At 47.4% G+C, this 23,807-nt stretch overlaps 2 protein-coding genes across 2 annotated transcripts in view; one reads left to right on the top strand and one right to left on the bottom strand.

Moving 5' to 3' along the window:
• LOC140265438 (olfactory receptor 14J1-like) overlaps positions 1-23,807 on the bottom strand; it is a 201,111-nt gene that overhangs the window by 105,261 nt on the left and 72,043 nt on the right. The window lies entirely within an intron of this gene.
• Positions 19,918-20,853, top strand: LOC140265390 (olfactory receptor 14J1-like). Its single transcript, XM_072361309.1, has one exon. The coding sequence runs from the start codon at positions 19,918-19,920 to the stop codon at positions 20,851-20,853; it is 936 nt and encodes a 311-aa protein (XP_072217410.1).

The raw sequence follows: 23,807 nt of genomic DNA, 5'->3' as shown, positions 1-23,807 counted from the left end.
TCCCTTGGTAGCCTCTTCCAGAATCTCACCACTCTCCTAGTAAAGAACTTCCCCCTAACATCCAACCCAAATCTTCCCTCTTTCAACTTAAATCCATTCCCCCTTGTCCTGCTATTATCGGCCCTTTCAAAGAGCTTACTCCCCTCCTGATTATAGGATCCCTTCTCGTAGTGAAAGGCTGCAATGAGGTCACCCTTCAGCCTTCTTTCCTCCAGACTGAACAAGCACAGGTCCTTCAGCCTGTCTTCGAAGGGGAGGTGCTCCAGCCCCCTGATCATCTTTGTGACCCTCCTCTGGACCCTTTCCAAAATCTCCATGTCTTTCTTGTACTGAGGGCTCCATACCTGAACACAGTACTCCAGATGGGGCCTCACAAGAGCCGAGTAGAGAGGTGCAATCACCTCCCTATCCCTGCTGACCACCCCTTTTCTGATGGAGCCCAGGATCCCATTTGCCTTCCGAGCCGCCAGAGCGCACTGCTGGCTCATGTTGAGTCTCTCGTTGTCATGGTTTTGTGCTGTCAATATTCTACATCATGACATCATGTGCGGTATGAACTGTTTTGGTGGTATAAGAAAGTGTAACAGAGGGTATGTGGAAGTGTAACAGAGGGTATGTGGAAGTGTAACAGAGGGTATGTGGAAGTGTAATAGAGGGTATGTGGAAGTGTAACAGAGGGTATGTGGAAGTGTAACAGAGGGTATGCGGAAGTGTGGAAGGTTCATGCTCCAGATCTGTGGAATGGCAGCATCCCGAGTACTCAGCTCTTGGAGGAAACTACATATCCCAGGGGACAACGCGGCCAGAGACGAATCACCAGAGGAGGAGGACACACATATAATCTCGCTCCCAGGCTGGAACGTCCCTCTTTTCGCCCTGTCTATCGCTTTGGAGCGCTCCATCCCTGCCGTCTCGCTCTATCAGCAACGTTCCAGCCTGTCACCTAGAGATTGCAGTAGGCCCCCGGTTCTCCGGGACTCTTTTTCTCTCTTTCTTTTTCTCTGCCTTGTTTGATATAGTAGTTGTAGTTATATTGTATCATATTGTGTCTCGTATTTAGTAAAATAAGTTCTTTCCTTAGATTGCTGCCGTTGTCTTTGTTCATTTCCCCCTTCTAGGGGCAGCAGCCTCTATCACGGATAAATCTAGATAACCCGATTACACCCAGAAGTGCACCCAGTGCTCCAGATGAGGCAGCAGCAGTGCAGAGCAGACAGGGACAATCCTTTCCCTCACTGACCTGGTAATACCTTGCTTGATGCACTCCAATGGACCGCTGAGCTTCCTGGCTGCCTGGGCACAGTGCTGACTCATGTTCAATTTGATGCTGACCAGGAACCCAATCTTTTCAGTCAGACACTCTAGTGTCCCATATCCAGACAGTGTGTATGTCCAGGGTTGCTCCTACCCAGGTGCACAATCAGGCACTTGCTGTACTTTATGCACTTGCTGCTTAGTACCAACTGGTACCCACTTCTCTGACTTGTCCACATCTCTCTGCAAGTCCTCTCCCCACTCAGTGGAGGCAACAGCACCTCATAACCTGGTATCATTAGCAGACTTGCTCAGAACATCTTCTAGTCCTTCATGCAAGTCATCCGCAGAAACATGAAAGAGAAGTGGCCCTAAAATGGAGCCCTGGGGAACCCTGATAGTGACCATCTACCAGCCTGATGGAACCCACTGACTGTAATTATTTTGGCCTGACCTATTGGCCAACTGCTCACCCATCACTTTCTGTTTCTGTCCAGCCGTATGCAGGACATTCTGTCCAGAAGGGTGCTGTGAGAAATAGGATCAAAATCTTTACTGAAATCCTCAAGGATAACATCAACTAGCTTCCTTTGGTCAACTAAATGGATAACCGTGTCATGAAGAGACCTGTATTTTAACAGGACCTTTCCCTTGGAAACTTGTGTTGGCTGTGACCAATGACAGAATTGTCCTTCAGCTGATTTTCCATAACTCCCACCATCATTGTCTCCATCATTTTACCAGGCACTGGACTGATCCATAATTGCCCCTGTCACCTTTCTTGCTCTTCCTTACAATGAGACAACATTTGCCAGCTTCCTGTCAACTGGCATGACCCTAGATTTATTGAGATGGAATTGAAATGAGAGCCCTGAGCATACTAAGGTATCATCATTGAAAGAACGTAGACGTGCCATAGCTTTGCAATGCCTTGAACTCTGGAGTATGCCACAGATGGAGCAGAGAGGAATTTCCGCCTCTTCTCTTTTGAGCTCATCCATGTGGAAGTAGAATAACACTACCTGATACATGGGGACTCTGTCTCTTCTTTGCTCTGCTCTGCTCACAGAGGAGCGGTGCAGGGGGTTGCTCTCATGTCAGTGCAGAGAAACTCACTTCCTCTTTAACCCTTTTTTCCTCTGTAAACTCTTCCACTATTTGAACCCTCATTTATACTTCCACATACCCTCAAGTACACTTCCATATGCCATCAACAACTGCAGTTTCTTATACCTTCAAAACAGTTTGTCAAACAATACAGTTCTTCCCATAAACAGCCTTAATACCATCTATCTTTCCATTAACAGTTTGTATAGTTCAGTTACAAACATCTCGCCACAGAACCTGCACTGACTGGCCCACCTACCTAACACATTTTCTCACAGGCAGTACATCGTATTACATAAATAGGTTGACACTTATTTAACTGAATAATAAAAAAGGCTTTTTAGACTATGTTAAGAGTAAAAACTAAGGAGACTGTGGGTCCCCTACTAAGTGAGGGTGGTGTTATGGTAACGGAGTGTGCTGAGAAGCTGTAGATACTGAAGGCCTTCTTTGCTTCTGTCTTTTGTGAAAAAGCTCTCCCTCAGGAATCCCAGACCCTGGTGATTAGTATGAGGGTCTAGGGAATGGAAGAAGTGCCGTTAGTCAGGGAAGAGCTGGTCCATGAGCGCCTAGGCCACAACAATGTTCATAAAGCCATGGGACATTACGGGTTGTATCCATGGATGCTGAGGGAGCTAGCAGAGGTGATTTCTGCACCACTCACGATCATCTTTGAGAGGTCTTGGAGAATAGGGGAGGTGCCTGAAGACTGGACGACAGACAATGTCACTCTGGTCTGCAAAAAGGGCAAGAATGAAGATCCGAGCAATTACAGGCTAGGCAGCCTCAGCTCTGTCCCTGGAAATGTGATGGAACAGCTTGTGCTGGAAGTCATTTCCTGACAGTTGGATGAAAAGGAGGTTGTCAGGAGTTGTCAGCATGGGTCCACAAAGGAGAGGTCATGATCGACCAACCTGACAGCCTTCTATGACATTGTCTCCAGCTGGGTGGATGGGGGGGAGAGCGGTAGATGTCGTCTACCTTGATTTCAGCAAGCCATTTGATATTATCTCCCATGATATCCTTATAACAAAGATAAGGAAGAGTGGGAAAGATGAGGGAACAGTGAGGTGGTCTGAGAACTGTCTGACTTGCAGAGCACAGAGGATCGTTGTTGGCAGTGCAGAGTACAGTGGAGTCATGTAAGTAGCTCCTGGGTAGTATACCAGGGGTTGGTGCTGAGTCCGGTCTTGTTCAACATCTTTATCAGTGACCTTGACAAGGGGGTAGTGGCCACCCTCAGCAAGTCTACTGATGATACGTAGTTGTGAGGATTGGCTGACACGCCTGAAGGCTGTGCTGCCATTCAGCGAGACCTGGACAGGCTGGAGAGCTGGGCGGCAAGAAACCAGATGAGGTTTAAGAAAAGCAAGTGTAGAGTCTTGCACCTAGGAAGAAATAATTGCATGCACCAGGACAGGTTGGGGGATGAGCTGCTGGAGAGGAGCTCTGCAGAGAGGACCTGGATGTCGTGATGGATGACAGGTTGGCCATGAGCCAGCAGTGTGCCCTCATGGCCAAAAAGTCCAATGGCATTCTGGGGTGCATGAAAAAGAGCATGGCCAGCAGGTTGAGGGAGTTGATCCTTCACCTCTAAACTGCCCTGGTAAGGCCTCATCTGGAGTACTGTGTCCAGTCCTGGGCTCTCCAGTACAAAAAAAGACAGGGATCTCTTGGAATGAGTTCAACAGAGGTCCACAAATATGGTGAAGGGTCGGAAGCATCTCCCCTATGAAGAAAGGCTAAGTGAGCTGGGTCTGTTTAGCCTTGAGAAAAGAAGACTGATAGGGGACGTGATCCAGGTCTATAAATATCTGAGGTGTGGGGTCAAGGTGGCAAGACCAGGCTCTTTTCAGCAGTGTGTGAAGTCAGGACAAGGGGTAATGGACAGAAACTGGAGCGTAGGAAGTTCTGCAAAAATGTGTGCAAGAAGTTCTTAATGGTGAGGGTGACTGAGCACTGGAACAGGCTGCTCAAGGGGGTTGTGGAGTCTCCTTGTCTGGAGATATTCAAGATGGACACCTACCTGTGCGCCTCCCTGGTGTTACCAAAGGGTCTGGTGCTGGGGCCTGTCCTCTTCACTATCTTTATTGATGGCGTGGATGAGGGCATTGGAGGCATCCTATGTAGGTTTGTGGATTACACCAAATTGGCTGGGAGTGTGGATCTGTCTCAGTTTAGCAAGGCCCTACGGAGGGATCTGGACAGGCTGGAGAGCTGGGCTGAAGCCAGTGGGATGAGGTTCACTATGCCAAATGCCACGTCCTGCTCTTTGGGACCTGGGATGGACTGCTCAGGGTGTTGGTGGTGTCACCAACCCTTGAGGTGTTCAAGGAATGACTGGATGTTGTGTTGAGGGACATGGATTAGTGGGAGCTATTGGTGGCAGGTGAACAGTTGGACTGGATGCTCTTTAAGGTCTTTTGAAACCATGGTGATTCTATGATTCAATGATATTGTGTCCTTCTCTGGGTGCCCTTTTAGTTTCAGCACTCTCTGGGAGGACTCACCGCATGTCTGGAACTAGTCACTGACCACTAGAAATCCGGTGTTAAATTCAACAGATTTTAATGTACTGTCATGATGCTGTTGTCTTTCAGGAGCTGTTTGCCATGAGGACCCAGGGACATCTCAGGGGAGAGGAGAGGGAAGGATAAACATGACATATTCTTCTGCTGAGCTGGGCCGGGCTCCTGGGACACAGGGAGCTCTTAAAAATGGGCAGGGCTGCAGAGAGACAGCTGTGCCCAGGAGCAGCTCTAGTGCACAGCACAGCCTGCAGGTAAAGGAAGGAGAGGAGAGAAAGGGGAGAGAGCTTCCAGGATGTGTACGGTGTGAGCAGGCTGAGAGCTCACTGCAGGAGCATTGCTGACAGACAATGACACGGTAAGTCTCACTTCAGTCCATACAGATGCTATTCATAGAGGGTTAACTAAAACTGCGACATCCCATAGCAGATCTGGCTGCAGGCACTGCATGTTTCTTTACTGTGGAAAAAGCCTTCTCCTCCAGCTGAGGGCTTCCATGCTGCAGCATCAGAGCACAGCCCTGAGGGCTGCGTGTCCCTGCACGGCTGCAGGCTGTGCATGTGGGGCTGCAGGCGGGTGCCCAGGGCTGTCCTGCAGAGCAGGGTCCCTGCTGTGCCCCAGGGGCTGTGTGCCGGCTATGGGACTCTGCCGCCTGCCAGGCTCAGCACTCAGCCTGCCCGGGGAGCTGTCCAGGGTGCTGCGGGGAGACGTGTGGGGAGAAGGAGCCCCCCGGTAGAGGGGCTTGTGCTGCCACAGCTGCTGCCTGGGGCAGGGGATCACAGCTCCACTGCACAGCAGTATGTCTGTAAGGGTACTTTGAAAGAGGAGAGTGCCAAGTCAGAGATTTTCCATTTTCTGTTTATAGGGAAGGCAATAAGGATTGGAGGCAGAAATCTAATAGGGTTTGTAAAATTTAAAACAAAACTACGTTACTCCCAAATACTTCTTCAATCAATCGCTTGCTTCGTGGACGGTCACACAGGTTTTGCTTTCAGCGTCCTGCTTCTAAAAAGAAATAATCCGTTTAAGTTTTCTTACTTTTCTACAGACATTAATAAATGCACTTATCATGAAAACAAGCATCTTGGTCTAAGACAAATTGAAGTGCAAAGAAGCTGGGATTGGGGACTCTAAGACCTGATGAAGTAAAGATATGAGACATGTAAATAGTTCCTAAGAGGAAAGTATTCAGGAGGCTGAGATACGATTAGGAAATGAGAAGAAAGTAAGAGCTCCCTAATCTTCTGCTCCTTAAGGTATGCTGAATTTCATGAAAACAAATACAAGTTCTGGAGCTAAATGAACATTTTCCAAAGGCAAAGGGGAACTTATATAGTATAGCAGGAGGAGTGAGTCTGAGAATGGTGTGGACTTGTCATTATCTTCTGCACTCTGAGCAGGTCTCCAAGCCCAGGAACAGCAGATGCCCAACAGCAGCTCCATCAGCGACTTCCTCCTGCTGCCATTGGCAGACACGCGGCAGCTGCAGCTCCTGCACTTCTGGCTCTTGCTGGGCATCTACCTGGCTGCCCTCCTGGGCAACGGCCTCATCAGCACAGCCGTAGCCTGCGACCAGCGCCTGCACACCCCCATGTACTTCTTCCTCCTCAACCTGGCCCTCCTCGACCTGGGCTTCATCTCCACCACTCTCCCCAAAGCCATGGCCAACGCCCTCTGGGACACCAGGGCCATCTCCTACGCAGGATGTGCTGCACAGATCTTTTTCTACTTCTACTTTGTCTCAGCAGAGTTTTCCGTTCTCACCATCATGTCCTATGACCGCTACATTGCCATCTGCAAGCCCCTGCACTACGGGACCTTGATGGACAGCAGAGCTTGTGCCACCATGGCAGCAGCTGCCTGGGGCGCTGGGTTTCTCAATTCCCTGCTGCACACTGCCAGTACGTTTTCACTGCCTCTCTGCCAAGGCAATGTTGTCAACCAGTTTTTCTGTGAAGTCCCCCAGATCCTCAAGCTCTCCTGCTCAGGCTCCTACCTCAGGGAAGTTGTGCTTCTCATTTTTAGTGTCAGTTTAGGCTTTGGGTGTTTTGTTTTCATAGTTGTGTCCTATGTGCAGATCTTCCTTGCTGTGCTGAGGATGCCCTCTGATCAGGGACGGCACAAAGCCTTCTCCACGTGCCTCCCTCACCTGGCTGTGGTCTCTTTGCTTGTCATCAGTGGCATTTTTGCCTACCTGAAACCCCCCTTTCTCTCTTCCCCATCCATGGACCTGCTGGTGGCACTTCTGTACTCTGTGGTACCTCCAGCAGTGAACCCCCTCATCTACAGCATGAGGAGCCAGGAAGTCAAGGATGCAGCGATGAAAATGATGACAAAATGTGTTTCACAAATTTTGAACTGCCCTTCTTTTAGAATTCATGCTTTTTACTGATGCAAACTCTTTGTTTCTTTTTGTTTTGATCAGTTTTTATAACTGTAATGTATTAAAACTTATTCTTTTTTATTTTATACATATATATATATATATATACACACTGTAATTCACTAAAACAACATTATTCAAGTCAATTACTCTTTAACTTGTAACTTCATAGTGTAGCCCAGATGCACTGTACATAATGAACCAGGCTCTCTGTGAACCTTAACAGAATAAAGGATGTGCAGTGACTCTGTCTGTCCTCCTTCTTGTGAGACATTTCTGGAGCTGCTGGAGATGGATGTTCTAAGAAACCCACAGTCCAGCAGGAAGCTCACGGCTGCTCATCAAGCTGTGCGGTGACTTCATCCTGCAACAGCTGATGGGCTATCCCTGGGCTCCTGGCTGGGGTCTGTGCTTTCAGGTTCACGTCTGTCAGTGCCTCTGTGTGGTGGTGTTGTGATTTCTATTGTTGATATTCCACAACAGAACATCACGCAGAACAGTGGAAGTTAAAGAGTTAATGTCCTCCTTCTGTGTTACCACTGTTTGGGGCATTTTGGGTTCCCGGTTGGGGGTTGTGGGGTTGGCATCCCCAGAGGACGTGGCGTGATGAGGAAGCAGGGTGGGACTCCGGTGAAGGCTTTACGGCCGCTGATGACTTTACGATCTTGACTCCCTAGAAGTTCGCAGCTAGGCCAGTTACCAAAGTGACACCAAGGAGATGAGCGGTAAAATGGCGATTTATTGAAGCAAACACACACTTATATAAACTATGCCTTTCAAATACGCCTACTACCTTGTACACGTCACTGATCCTTCCAGAAATGGGGGAGGGCCTGCCACGTAACAGCCCGATATTCCCCGTATTTTGCCTAATACACAACATCTCCCCCTCCCCATGCTAAGAGAGCCTAACTTGTTACAATACTCAACACTGTAAACCCACTAATACACCCAACTAATAAACCCCATTCATTCCTAATACCTAATCCCTAATTCTTACCCTAAAGCCTATTCTGCATCTTATGATATTCTATTTGCGTGAAAATAATCTTTTCAGCCATACGCTGTAAGCAACCTAGCAAGCAGTGAAATACACATGGCACACACAACATTAATGCAAAAAGCATAAGAAGCCCTACAACTAACATCTTAAGCAACTGCTTGAACCATGGTGCAATTTTATCAAACCAGCTCTCTAACCAATCCCCAAAAGGATCATCCTGTATTCCAGTTTTTCCCATATGTTCTTTTAACCACTCCAATTTCTTACGTAAAGATTCACGGTGATCACTCAGATTAAAACAACACATCCCTTCAAAATCCTTGTACCCATGGTTCTGTGCTAGAAGCAAGAAATCAATCGCCGCTCTATTTTGAAGCACGGCATGTCTAATGCTATCAACGTCCACGAGTAGTTCACTTAGCAGTGCGAAAGTCGCATTGGCCTGTCTTATGGACCAACAGGCTAGTCTTTCTATCTCCTTCAGTGCCTGCGCTGCGGCAACTCCTGGGGTTAAAATGGATGCGAAGATTCGTGCAGTTGGTCCCCAAAGGCAAACTCCGTCACCGCAGTCCGACTTCAGCGTATGGATGTTCTGCTTCTTCTGAGCTTTAGTCATGTCTCTGGCCAACTGTACCCACTCAAAGGCACGTGGGGACAGGATGGTTAGCCTTCCCAGATAACAAGGTCCCTCCACAGCATTTGCTGGTACCCCTTTCCATGTCCGGTCACCACAAATCAAAGATATACCTGGCAGTAGTGCCTTTGCGGTGAAGTTGTTCCAGATATATCTCTCCGATCCCTGTCCCTTCGCCCTGTTTGTTTGGCCCAAGTAACCCACAAATTCCCAGGTTGTTGAATCAAATGAACACCCCCCACCGAGGACCAACACGGAGACAAAAGACACAACAGCATTAACATGGTAGTACTTGTAGGCAGCAGGGGTTGTTTCTCTGGAATCTTAGGTTTCTTTTTCTTCAGTATCCACAAGAAAGTTCTTCTGCGCTCCGTCAGTTCAGGATTCCTTGGGCGTCCGATCAAGAGGTCCTAGAAGAGGATACTCAGCTCTTGTTAATTCCCTGACAATTTCTTTTTCACCACTAACCTCTGGCTTTATTTTTCTTGATGGCACCCAACGTATATCTCCCGTGCCCTTACATTCTATCGCTGCACTCGGGACCGTATCCCAGCTGCTCTCTGACTCTGGCTGTCTCAGCTCCCCGCAGGGAAAAGCACGTGATGCCCTCACACTATCGTGGTTTGACTCCTGTTTTGGGTACTCTTCTCTCTCTTGTTTCGTTTGATTTGGTTACATTTAGTAAATTACCCTTCCTCCACAGATTGTTGCCACTGTGTTTTCTCTTTGTTAAAACTATCTGCTCACCCTCTGCCCTTTGCCCTCTCCCAGAGCTCAGGGCTAGCACATGCCAGGTCACAGCAAACCCCTTTGGTTTTTGGTTTTTGTTTGTTTGTTTGTTTTTGTTTTGTTTTGTTTTTTCAACTTTACTCCTTAATCTCTCCTTTATTCTTTTCCTGGTCCCTCCATCTTAAGAGCATCGCATAGAGGACTAAGGACCATTACGTTCCTTGGAACTTGCTGGTTTCTTTTTAAGCTCCTCATCTGGCAGTGGCACTTCTCTACTCAGTGGCTCCTCCAACAGTTAACCCTATTGTCTACAGCATGAGAAACAGGGAGATCAGTCACGCTCTCAGCAGATTGTTGCAATAAGCACTATTCCAGCTTTCATAAATTGCACATCATTCCATTCCTGCTCTCGTTACACTGCCACAATGCACTGAGGACTTGAGTCCTCTCCTTTGTGCAGGCCTGAAGGTCTTGTGTGTCTGACAACAGTCCTATTGTCTCTACAGCAGCACTGCTGTGCTGCGGTCAGTAGCCGGCAATATGAAAGGCTGTGTCAGAGCTGGTCTCCTTGCAGGCACTGCCATAACAAGAGGGCCTCTTCAGAGCAGGACCAGAGAACTGGAGGCCTCTTCCAAAGCTGGTGTAAGGAATATACCTCAGGAGCTGCTCCCTGAGATGACCTTGAGATTTTCTGGTGCTCTTCACTGCATGACCTGGACAGATTCAAGAGTCCCAAGGAGATCTGTCAGGGGACTCAGGGCAGCGCAGTGGTTTAGAATTTTCTCGGTTAAAGCTATTTACTAAGACAGAGAAAAAGAAAAGGATAATAATTATGACCTAAGCATATATACATATATGATACATATAGTATATTTTCACATACATACCATATAGGCAGTTACAAACGTATGCATAGATACCAATAGATATGCATATCTGTTTACACGTCCAGGACCTTTTGCAGGGGTTTTAACAGCCAAGGGGTTAACTGCAGGAGCTGGAGCAGCTGTTGGGCTGTTGCAGGAATTGGAGCAACTGCAGAGCTCACCGCCAGAGCTGGAATCACCACAGGAATCATCTTAGGGCAGATCTCTCAGGGACATTCTTGAATAATTGTTTAATCTGAGACATAACCTGAAACACATTAAGGACACATAGCAGTGGGAGCATGCTGGTTTGAGCATCCCACAGATAGTCAAAATCCTCAGGAGCTAGAGCAACTAGCTCTGGAGCTCCAGGGAAAGAAGAAGTGAGAGGGAGGCTTTGGGACTGCTGGAAAGTGGACTGGATGATCTTGTAGGTCCTTTCCAACCTTGTGATTCTAGGATTCTATGGAAGTGTCCTCCCTTCTCTCCTCCATAGCCAGGCTCCCTGAGGGCACAAAGTAAAGGGTGTCATTACTAATCATATCAACTATCATAGAATCATAGAATTACCCAGTTTGGAAGAGATCTTGAAGATCATCAAGTCCAACCACAGCCTAACCATAGTACCCTAACTCTAACAACCCTCTGCTAAGTCATATCTCTGAGCACCACATCCAAATGGCTCTTAAACACATCCAGAGACTACCACCTCCCTAGGGAGCCTATTCTAGTGTTTAACTATCCTTTCTGTAAAGAAGTGTTTCTTAATGCCCAACCTAAACTTACCTTGGTGCAACTTGTGGCCATTTCCCCTCCTCCTGTAACTTGTCACTAGTGAGAAGAAACGTTACCCGCTCTCACTGTAAGAACCTTTCAGATACTGGAAGGGAGCGATAAGGTCTCCCCTCAGCCTCCTCTTCCCCAGACTAAACAGCCCCAGCTTCCTCAGCCTCACCACATAGGGTTGATTTTCTAAGCCATTCACAAGCCTCTTTGCCCTTCTCTGGACCTGCTTCATTACCTCTATGTCTTTTTTGTACTGAGGTGCCCAAAACTGGACACAGTACTTGAGGTGAGGCCTCACCAATGCCGAGTACAGGGGCAGGATGACTTCCTTAGTCCTGCTCACCACACCATTCCTGACCCAAGCCAGGATGCCATTGGCCCTCTTGGCCACCTGGGCACACTGCTGGCTCATATTCAGCTGACTGTCCATCAGCACACCAAGGTCCCTTTCCAGCAGGCAGCTTTCCAGACACACCTCCCCATACCTGTAGGGTTGCCTGGGGTTGTTGTGACCAAAATGCAGGACACGACACTTGGCCCTGTTGAAACTCACGCCGTAAACCTTGGTCCATCGATTGAGTCTATGGTCCCTCTGTAGTGCCCTTCTCCCCTTAGGCAGATCAACACTCCCTCCCTAGTTGGTGTCATCTGCGAACTTACTGAGGGTGCACACAATCCCCCCATCAAGATCACAGAATCACAGAATTGTAGGGGTTGGAAGGGACCTCTAGAGATCATCAAGTCCAACCCCCCTGCCAAAGCAGCTCCCTACACCAAGTCACACAGGTAGGCATCCAGGCGGGTCTTGAATATCTCCAGAGAAGGAGACTCCACTGCCTCCCTGGGCAGCCTGTTCCAGTGCTCCGTCGCCCTCACCATAAAGAAGTTCTTGCACACATTCATGTGGAACTTCCTATGCTGAAGTTTCAGCCCATTTCCCCTAGTCCGGTCCCCACGCACTACTGAAAAGAGACCAGCCTTGCCACTATGGCTCCCACACTTCAGGTATTTATAAAACTGGATCAAGTCCCCTCTCAGCCTTCTTTTCTCAAGGCTAAACAGACCCAGTTCCCTAAGTCTCTCCTCATAGGGGAGATGCTCCAGGCCCTTCACCATCTTTGTGGACCTCTGTTGAACTCTTTCCAAGAGATCCCTGTCTTTTTTGTACTGAGGAGCCCAGACCTGGACACAATATTCCAGATGAGGCCTCACCAGAGCAGAGAAGAGGGGGAGGATCACCTCCCTTGACCTGCTGGACATGCTCGTTTTCATGCATCCCAGGATGCCATTGGCCTTTTTGGCTACAAGTGCACAGGCTGCCTCATGGCCAACCTGTCGTTCACCAGGATGCCCAGGTCCCTCTCTGCAGAGCTCCTCTCCAGCAGGTCTTCCCGTAGTCTGTACTGGTGCATGCAGTTATTTCTTCCTAGGTGCAAGACTCTACACTTGCTTTTGTTAAACCTCATCCGGTTTCTTACTGCCCAGCTCTCCAGCCTGTCCAGGTCTTGCTGAATGGCAGCACAGCCTTCATGTGTGTCAGCCAATCGTCCCAAATTAGTGTCATCCTCAAACTTGCTGAGGGTGGTCACTATTCCCTCGTGAAGGTCGTTGACAAAGATGTTGAACAAGACCGGACCCAGCACAGACCCCTAAGGGATGCCGCTAGTTAAAGGCCTCCAGCCAGACACCGCACCACCAACGACAACCCTATGATCTCTGCCAGTCTGCCAGTTCTCAACTCACCTCACAGTTCACTCATCTATCCCACACTTCTTCAGCTTTGTTCAAAGGATGTCCTGGGAGACAGTATCAAATGTCTTGCTGAAATCAAGGTAGACAACATCCACCGCTCTCAACCCATCCACCCAGCCAGTGAAAGTGTCACAGATGGCTACCAAGTTGATTGAGCATGACCTCCCCTTTGTGAACCCATGCTGACTACTCCTGATAACCTCCTTTTCTCCCAGTTGTCTGGAGATGGCATCCAGTACCAGCTGTTCCATCACCTTTCCAGGGACAGAGGTGAGGCTGCCTGGCCTGCAATTACCCAGATCTTTCTTCTTTCTCTTTTTGAAGACCAGAGTGACATTGTCTGTCGTCCAGTCTTCAGGCACCTCCCCCATTCCCCAAGACCTCTCAAAGATGATAGCGAGTGGTTCAGCAATCACTTCTGCCAGCTCCCTCAGCACCCATGGATGCGCCCCTTCAGGTCCCACAGATTTATGAACATCAGTGTGGCCTAGTTGCTCACGGTCTACCTCTTTCCTGACTAAAGGGAAGTCTTCCATTCCCCAGAACCTCTCACTTATCACCATGGTCTGGGATTCCTGAGGGAGAGCTTTTTCACTGAAGACAGAAGCAAAGATGGACTTCAGTATCATCACAAGGTAGGGGACGGAACAGTGGGGGGGGGTCCTACAACATCTCATCCCGAATCCTCGGTAACGCCTACAACATCTCCCCCTCCCCATGCTCAATATAGCTTTGCCCCTGTTCAGGCGCTGCCGAAATAGCTGCTTCAGGATTGGAATGTCCCACATGAAAAGCTCTATTGGATATGATACAGGAGAAGCTCAAAAGCCCTTTTGATTGGCAAAGTGTGGCCAGGGCAGTCCCATCGCCCACCCAAAAGGTGCTTTTGAAAGTAAATGGGAGTCATTAGGACTGGACTTAGCATCCAGCCTTTCTAGTAACTAGAACTGTGTGTCTCTTGCCTAGTGGTATTGCTTTGAAACTTGAGGTGTTATAGATAATCTTAGTAATGGTTTGACATATTGTGTGATATTCTGTGTTACCAATGCAGTCTCAAGAATTAGAATTTTAGGCATTATCCAGGTTGTTGTGTGCTTCTTCTATTTTAGTAAAAGATCAAATGCATATTAAACAGAATTTGATGTGATCAGCGCTAGAATCTATGGGAATAGCTCTTTTAGTATATTAGCTATGCTCGGTTATGATGTTATTAGTCTATTAATTAACTTCTACTGATTTGCAAAACAAAACCTGGAAAGGAATCCCAGGCAAAGAGATGACCCTGTCTCACAGAATGAATACCTCTCTTTTACCCTACTAATCAGAAGTTTTAAGATATGACCATGCATCATTTGAGGCCAAGGTGCACGCTAAGACAGCTAAATTTGATAGTTTAATTTGTTTTCCAAGCAGGTGTTCCACTTGGGCTCTGTATCACGCACTGGCCAAGAGGATATGGTGTACAACTGGAAGAAATCCTACAAGCCCTGAAAGCAGGAGAAAATCTGTGATGGGTGAGAGAGGAAAGGTGCACTTTGAAGCAGAGGACACCCTGCTGGCACTGCCTGTCGCATCCACCACCAACCCGGTTTGCTGTTTCTCAAGGGTCAATAAGTAATAATGCCCCTAGTGACACTCTAGCACATCTGTCCTCTGATATTGGTTGTATTTGACATACTACTTCATAAAGCTGCACGATCATTAATCATTATTATAATCATTATTAGCCCAAATACATGGTTATTAGCATCCTAAAAGCATTTGTTGCACAAATTTTAGTGGTCATTAAAAATCAATATAACAGAGTAGATGAATGTTGAAGAATTTTCCTAACTAGATACAGATTATCACAATGGGACCCTCATGGATTTATTTCCAGGTTGAAGAAACTTAGGTTGCAGAGCAAACATGTTTGTTCTTTTTAGTGGGCTTAACAGTAATGTTGTTATGCTGTGTTTGACTTGTTGCTTTTTTCACTTTTAGAGTACTGTCAGTCAAGGCCTTGACTGAGTTAAAATGGTTAAGTTATTAATATAAGTAGTGTTGTTATTCTATAGGCAGTAGCTTGCTAATTAATGAAAATAAATAAATAAATAAATAAATAAATAAATTAGGTGGAATTGTTGTAATACAAGAATAATTTTACAGAGCAGCAGCCATGGATCAAGATAAGCACTTCACAGAGCAGCAGCTGTGGAGCAGGATAAACAGCATGAGAACCAAGGACACCTCTAGGATGAGAATGAATGGCTTGCAGCTTTGAAGGGGGGTTTTAGGGTTGTTATTGCAGTAGCTTTCCTTCAATTAGTCTGTGTGATTTTTTGAAGCCCTCGTCTGTCTGGTATAAAAGTATGGCTTTTGGGGCAATAAATGGACACAGCAATAATTATCCATATTGGTGTATGGCTGCTTTTCAGTGCCCACTGACCTTTTATCTTCATGTTCGCCAACAGGTTGGCAAGTTGACAGACCTAGGTTGGTCTCTCCTCCAGGACTGGGATATAGTTGATATCCTGTGAAATGGTAACCTGGGTTCTTCTTGCTGTAATCATGGGGCTTATAGGTTGTATGGCCATTATTATTATCTGCTGTAAGTGTTCAGAACTGTCTAATCATTACAGGTCAAGCTGACTGGGAAACACCTTAAAGTTTGCAACTGGTCTAGAAGGGTATGAGCGTTATTAAGATTACAGCTAAAAGATGTTGTCAGCATTGTGTATTATGAATAAACCATGGTTTTGGATCTAAATGTCAGAGTACCTGTGGTGTGAGTGAGACACAGCATGGATCAGGGGTGAGTGTGGAGCCCCGATCCACAGTTCCTCCCTCTTGAGAGGGAAATGGCCGAAGACGGATGAAGTGAAAGACTCTGGTTGTCTGTCTACACATATGTACTTTCTGCTTATATGTAAGAAGACGTGAGTTTGTACTCTAGAGTTTAGGAAGAGGGTCCTGAGAAGAGGTGTATGTTCCAACCGTCAAATGAGTGTCAACCCATTTACGTAGTACTATGTACTGCTTGCGAGGAAGTGTGTGAGGGATGTGGTTCAATCACTGCTGCTTCTGTGGCAAAGTGTTTATACGTTTATGGTTAAGGGAAAGTTGTATGGTATTAAGGGTGTTTATGGGAACTGAAGAGCTGTATTGTTTCACAAACTGTTTTGATGATATAAGAACGTGTAATTGTTAGTGGCATATGGAAGTGTACTTGAGGGTATGTGGAAGTGTAAATGAAGGTACAAATAGTGGAATAGTGTACAGAGGATAAAAGGTTTAATAGAAAGTGAGTTTGTCTGCACTGACATGAGAGCAACCCTCCTCACCATTCCGCCTGCAAGCTGAGCAGAGCAGAGACACTGTCCCCATGTATCAGGTACTGTCATTCTACTCACCAAATGGATGAGCTCACAGCAGAAGAGGCAGATCTTCCTCTCTGCTCCATCTGTGGCATACTCCAGAGTTCTAGGCATTGCAAAGCTATGGCACATCTATGTTCTTGCACTGATGACACCTTATTTTGCTCTGGGCTCTAATTTCAGTGGCATCTAAAAAAGCCTGGGGTCATGCCAGCTTACAAGAAGCAGGCAAATGTTGTCTCATTGTAAGAAAGAGCAAGAAAGATGACGGGGCAATTATGGACCTGATAGTCTCACAACATTGCCTGGTAAAATGATGGAGAAAGTGATGATGGGAGTGATGGAAAAACACCTGAAGAACAATTCTGTCATTGGTCACAGCCAACACAACTTCCAGAGGGGAAGGTCCTGTTTAACTATCAGACTTTTTATGACAAGGTTAGCAAATTGGTTGATCAAGGGAAGCCAGTTGAAGTTATACTTGAGGATTTCAGTAGTGCTTTTGACCCCCTTCTGGGCAGAATGTCCTTCATACGGCTAGGCACAAATATAACATGGTGGGTGAACAGTTAGTGAATAGGTCAGGCCCAAAGGACTATAGTCACTGGGTTCCATCAGGTTGGTAGATGGTCACTATCAGGGTTCCCCAGGGCTCAATTTTAGGGCCACTTCTCTTTCATGTTTTTGTGGATGACTTGCATGCAGAACTAGAAGATGTTCTGAGCAAGTTTGCTGATGAGACCAGATGAGGAGGTGCTGTTGCCTCCAATGAGTGGGGAGAGATGTGGACAAGTCAGAGAAGTGGGTACCAGTTGGTCCAAAGCACCAAGTGCATAAAGTATAACTAGAACAAGTGCCTGATTGTGCACCTGGGTAGGGGCAATCCTGGACATACACACTGACTGGATATGGGACACTAGAGAGTGGTCTAACTGAAAAGGATTGGGGGTCCTGGTCAACATCAAATTGAATGTGAGTCAGCAGTGTGCCCAGGCACCCAGGAAGCTCAGTGGTCAATTGGAGTACATCAAGCAAGGCATTGCCAGCAGGGTGAGGGAAAGGATTGTCCCTGTCTGCTCTGCACTGCTGCAGCCTCACCTGGAGCACTGGGTGCACTTCTGGGCACTGAAGAGCATAAAAGACATCAAATTATGAGAGAGTGTGCATTGGATGTCACCAGAACTGAGAGATGTGAAGTTCAGAGTTACATTGGGATTGACTGCTTGTTCAGACTGGGCCCTTCTCACATCCCACATCCTGTGATGAGACACAGGACACACATGGGACATGGACTTCACAGCATCTTTGCACCCCATGCAGAGCCTGGGATCTTCTGTCCCCATGTCTTACTTTTAACATCATACAGACCTCCATCCACTGCCCCAGGAAGGATCCTTAGTCAGCATGAGGTTCTCCCTGCCAAGGGCCTGGGAATCAGGGCTTGGACTTTCTGCTTCATAAGAAAAAGCAGGGGTTTCTCAGCATCAGAGCCACCATGCCAGTGCCTTTGCCTGCCTGTAGTCATGGCTTCCAATTATCTGCTCTAACAAGTCCCCGGGGAAGCTTGCTTGTTAGTGTCCCTCAGTGGGCCCATTAATACTCCAAGAAACTTCACTGCTACTTCTGACTTTGTCTTGTTGAGCACTTTGTGCAGTCTTCTCTCTGCACTGGCGATTGACGGACTTATCATCAAGTATCGCCTGGGGCCCATTATCACCTGAAGAGCCTCCTGAGCATGGTGCCTTCCTGTCATCATCTTAAGGTATTCAGAACCTGTACAGCAAAATAGAGAGCAATATGGAGAGAGCTTAAAGTGGCCGAAGCCAGCAGTCGTTTATTGTTTATTTATTTATATTTGAGTTTAAACAAGTCATTAAAGCAGCACTGTGCAACTGGTATCAATCCGGAATGTTCCCAATGAGTTCTATTCTGTTACTGTGTGGGCAAATGTCCTCCTCAACCTCCCCACCCTATTTCTACTCACATTGGCCCCATGGGACTTTCATCACTTTTTTCATATCAATCTTCTCCTCTGAATTCACCCGCTCAGTGTTAAAATTCATATGCACCAGCTCCAACTAGCTTTGCACAGAGAACCAGAGGCACATGGTCCATGAAAGAATTCCTTTTGTTTTTGGCCAACAAAAGCAGGAAAAGTGTTGCAGGTGAATGAACAGTAAAACACAGGGGTCAACTGCATGCCATGTCCATTCCGCTTCTGTTGAGGTTTGTCTTTCACTGGGAAAATTTGTACAAGAAATGAGTTAGACACAGTCATGATGCTGTTGACTTTCAGGAGCTGTTGGCCATCAGGACCCAGGGATATCTCAGGGGAGACGAGTGGGAAGGATGAAAATGTCATCCTATTCTGCTGGGCTGGGCTCCTGGGACTCAGGGAGCTCATACACATGGGCAGAGCTGCAGAGAGACAGCTGTGCCCAGGAGCAGCTCTTGTGCACAGTACAGCACAAAAAGGAAAGAGAGAAGAGAAAGGCGAGAGAGCATGCAGGATGTGAACGGTGTGAGTGGGCTGTGATCTCACTGCAGGAGCATTGCTCAAAGACTATGACACGGTAAGTCTCACTGCAGACCATGTAGCTGCTATCATAGAGGGTTATCTAAACTGGGACATCCCATTGCAGATCTGGCTGCAGGCACTGCATGTTTCTTTACTGTGGAAAAAGCCTTCTGCTCCAGCTGAGGGCTTGCATGCTGCAGCATCAGAGCACAGCCCTGAGGTCTGCATGTCCCAGCACGGCTGCAGGCTGTGCAGCCGGGGCTGCAGGTGGGTGCCCAGGGCTGTCCTGCAGAGCAGGGTCCCTGCTGTTCAGGGAGATGATGTGTGGGTGGAAGGAGCCCCCTGGCAGGGCTTGTGCTGCCACAGCTGCTGTCTGGGGCAGTGGATCACAGCTCCACCGCACAACTGAATGTTTGTGAGGGTGCTTTGCAAGAGGAGAGCCAAGGCAGGGATTTTTCACTTCCTGTTCTGAGGGAAGGCAGAAAGGACTGGTGGCAGAAATCTAAAAGGGGCTGTCACAGCTCTGAGAATTTTTCTTCAGTCAATTGCTTGTTTTCTGAACAGTCACACATGGTGCGCTGTCAGTCTCCTCTTTCTCAAAGGATGGAACCAATTGAAATGATCATCATTTTCAGCAGACATGAATAATTTACTTAACCTGCGAACAAGCAGCTTTTTCAAACTGAAACTGAAAGGCACAGAGGTTGGGTTTGGGACGCTAAGAGCAGTTTGGGTAAGGATATGAGGCATAAAACAGATGAAAATATCCAGGGAGACAGGATAAGATAAGAAAATATGTGGAAGGTTAGAGCTCCAAATGCTGCTTCTGCTTAAGGAATGATGAACTACATGAAATTAAAAGCAAGTAATGGTGCTAAATGTACACTGTTGTAGGAGAATGAAAACATTTCATATAAAAGCAGGAGGAGTATCTCTGAGAATGGTCTGGACTTGTCATTGTCTTCTGCACTCTGAACAGGACTCCAAGCCCAGAACAGCAGATGCCCAACAGCAGCTCCATCAGCGAGTTCCTCCTGCTGCCGTTGGCAGACACGCGGCAGCTGCAGCTCCTGCACTTCTGGCTCTTGCTGGGCATCTACCTGGCTGCCCTCCTGGGCAACGGCCTCATCAGCACAGCCGTAGCCTGCGACCGCCGCCTGCACACCCCCATGTACTTCTTCCTGCTCAACCTGGCCCTCCTCGACCTGGGCTGCATCTCCACCACTCTCCCCAAAGCCATGGCCAACGCCCTCTGGGACACCAGGGCCATCTCCTACGCAGGATGTGCTGCACAGGTGTTTTGCTTTTTCTTCTTCCTCTCAGCAGAGTATTCCCTTCTCACCATCATGTCCTATGACCGCTACGTTGCCATCTGCAAGCCCCTGCACTACGGGACCTTGATGGACAGCAGAGCTTGTGCCACCATGGCAGCAGCTGCCTGGGGCGCTGGGCTTCTCAATTCCATTCTGCACACTGCCAGTACGTTTTCACTGCCTCTCTGCCAAGGCAATGTTGTCAACCAGTTTTTCTGTGAAATCCCCCAGATCCTCAAGCTCTCCTGCTCAGCCTCCTTCCTCAGGGAAGTTGTGTTTATCATTTTTAGTTTCAGTTTAGCCTTTGGGTGCTTTGTTTTCATAGTTGTGTCCTATGTGCAGATCTTCAAGACTGTGCTGAGGATGCCCTCAGAGCAGGGATGGCACAAAGCCTTCTCCACGTGCCTCCCTCACCTGGCTGTGCTCTCACTGCTTGTCAGCACTGCCTCTATTGCCTACCTGAAGCCCACCTCTGCCTCCTCCTCACTCCTGGATCTGACAGTGGCACTTCTGTACTCAGTGCTTCCTCCAACACTGAATCCAATTATCTACAGCATGAGGAACAGGGAGATCAAGCATGCTCTCAGCAAGCTGTTGCAGTATGCACTATTCCAGCTTCCATAAAGTGCACATCTTCCTTATAGGATTCCCAGTGATGGTTCTTTATGTTTTAAGCATCGTTTATTGTTTGATTGTGTGTGATATATTAACCCACAAAAAAATGTTATTGAGCTTATAAATAAAAAATTATTTCACTTCTTTCCTACCTAATCTCCAATTTCTCCCTCCAAGAGCTCATGTAAACATGGAACCAGATTCCCTGAATAGGTAAAGAGATAAATAAAAAGCTTTTAAAGCAGACTTTTCCTTTGCTCTTCTCTCTTCCTGCCTTGTCTGGGTCTGGAAGAGGTACAGCCACAGACAGCAGCACAACGTGCTCTTTTCTATCCTGCTCTCTTTACACTGCCACAGTGCTCTCAAGTCCTCTCTTTTCTGCTGGCCTGAAGGTCTTGTGTGTCTCACGACAGTCCTTTTCTCTCTACAGCAGCACTCTGGGGCTGCAGTCAGTAGCCGGCAATATGAACGGCTGTGTCAGAGCTGGTCTCCTTGCTGGCACTGCCATTACAAGAGAGCCACTTCAGAGCATGACCAGAGAACTGGAGGTCTCTTCCAAAGCTTTTGTAAGGAATGTACCTCAGGAGCTGCTCCATTAGGAGGCCTCGAGGTCTTTTGTTACTCTTCACTGTGTGACCTGGTGAGACTGAACTGTCCCAAGGAGATCTGCAAGCAACTCGGGGCAGTGCTGAGGTTGAAAGTTTATGGGCTGAGATAAAGAGAAAAATAAAAGGATAATTATGATAAATGTATTTATACATTTATAATATATTTAGTATATTTTCAAACATATACAATATATGCATGAGCATGCATATATTCACTTATACTTGTTGGAGAACCTGAAGGCAGAAGGTCAGCATGCACAGACAAACAGCCACACACCAATAAGGTTAAATATAGCTGCATCCATTTATTGCCCAAAAAGCCATACGTTTACAGCAGACAGATAAGGGCATCCAAAAATCACACACACTAATTGGAGGAAAGCTACTGCAATAACTACCATAAACACCCCTTCATAGCCACGAGCCATTCATTCTTTTCCTAGAGCCTAGAGGTGCCCTTGGTTCTCATGCTGTTTATCCTGCTCCGCAGCTGCTGCTTTGTGAAGTCTTTATCTTGATCCACGAGCTGTATATGTATGATCACGATTCAGAAAATTCAGCACAAGAAAAGCCTTACAAAATTTTTCTTGTGGTGTGTCCCCCATGTTCCCCTTTTTTGTATAATAATGGACTTCAATGTTTTGATGAGTGCGCTCAGTGATAGCTTGTCCCATGGGAGAATGAGCTATGCATGTAATGTGTTTAATCCCCCATTCTTGGAGGAAAGTTTGACTGGTCGGTCCATCCTTGTTTTTAACCAAGTTATGTGTAGGCTGCAGAGACGAAGCAGCAAATGATGTAGACGCGGCAGAGAGAGGCAGCATCACAGTGAGCAACGTGGGTGGGGTGGAAGGCAGCTGTGGCACCGCCAGTGTTAGGGCCAGAGTGGCAGCAGAAGGCACGGGCATGCAGGGAGTTCGCAATTTCTCTTCTCCTCACCATCGGGGGGGGTCGGAGCCATGGATCGAATCTGGGCAGGGACTGTTTTCAGCTCTGAGGAGCAGCAGCGAGGGTGGGAGGGAGGGCAGTGGGGAACAGTCAGAAGAGTTTTTTCCTTGTCCAATTTGTTTAAACCCTTCCATCCATTCCAGAATAAACAACACATATTCTGATGGCGTTAGTAACAACCAAGCAATATTACGAGTGTCCAGCAGCATTTGCACATCCGCAGTGAAAATCCATTGAATAATTTGCTTAGAAGCTTTGGATTTTATCCCGTAGTCAGTCACAGTCCTACGAGCCTGTTGTAACAATTTCCAGTCATGCACTTCCCACCAAGCAGCTCCCTGCTGATCGTATATCACCAGACAAGCGAGCTGAGACGCAGCTTGCCACTGTCCCTACAATATTGCATCTCTAATAGGCCCAGACCAATGTGAAGATGGAGGGCTGCTATGTCTGGGGTAAAAGTGGCATAGGCAGGGTCTGTAAAGACATCACGGCTCATACAGACTATTGCCTCCTTCATATGCAGTTCCAAGTCCTGCAGATTCTCAGTTAATGTTTTAATATATTCCTCTAACGCTTTCCCATTCCCACCATTATCTGAGTTGCTTTCTCTCTCAGGATCTTCTTGCTGCTCTGCACACTCCTCCCCACCCCTTAGCCACCCCCCCTACCTTCCTCACTTGCTGCCACTGGCCCTGCTGGGACATCAAAGAGGTCGAGGTCAGGGGAGTATTCGGAGCTTCTGCAGAAGCCCTAGCTTGTGAGGCTGATGAGCAAACTGAGTACGAGACTTCTAGTAACGGAGTTAAATTCTGACCTTGACTGTGCACTAGGTCCAGATAGGGCTTGTACTGTAGCAGCAATCTGACGCTTGGCTTGCATATTCTTTGATGTATTTATAATCAGCTTCCATGTAGGACCCAAGCCTTGCAAATGCTTAGGTTCCTTATTTTCCAAGATAACAGAGTCCCACATACGGTCCCCTATTTCTCACCATATGGTTACGCTGAACATCAGTGCCAACTCCTGAAGATGTCCACTCTTCCGAACCCATTTTACCAGCTCAGATTTGCCTATAGGAGATACCTGCTCCCCTCTCTTAGAGAGAATACTTATGAGCAGTTTCTCCGCAGCTTCCCACTCCATCGTGGCTTTCAGAGGGCGGGATGCGACCCCGCTTCCAGCTACCACAACACTTACAGCTTTTCGCTAGCCAATGCCAACCATCTGCTGCGACCGCTGTCCTCTCGCAGTTTACCCACTATCTTTGTTCCAGACAGTGCTTCGGGAGCCTGTCACATCAGCTCAGGTCCCGGTTTCTCCAACTTCACTCTCCCGTTCCTTCAGTGAAGTTTTGAGGTCCAACCTTAAAGTGCCCCACATTGAGCGCCAATTGATGGTGAGTGT

Source organism: Excalfactoria chinensis, unplaced genomic scaffold (genome assembly GCF_039878825.1).
Source record: "Excalfactoria chinensis isolate bCotChi1 unplaced genomic scaffold, bCotChi1.hap2 Scaffold_85, whole genome shotgun sequence".
Classification (NCBI taxonomy): Eukaryota; Metazoa; Chordata; class Aves; order Galliformes; family Phasianidae; genus Excalfactoria; species Excalfactoria chinensis.
This window is presented reverse-complemented; position numbering and strand designations above follow the sequence as displayed.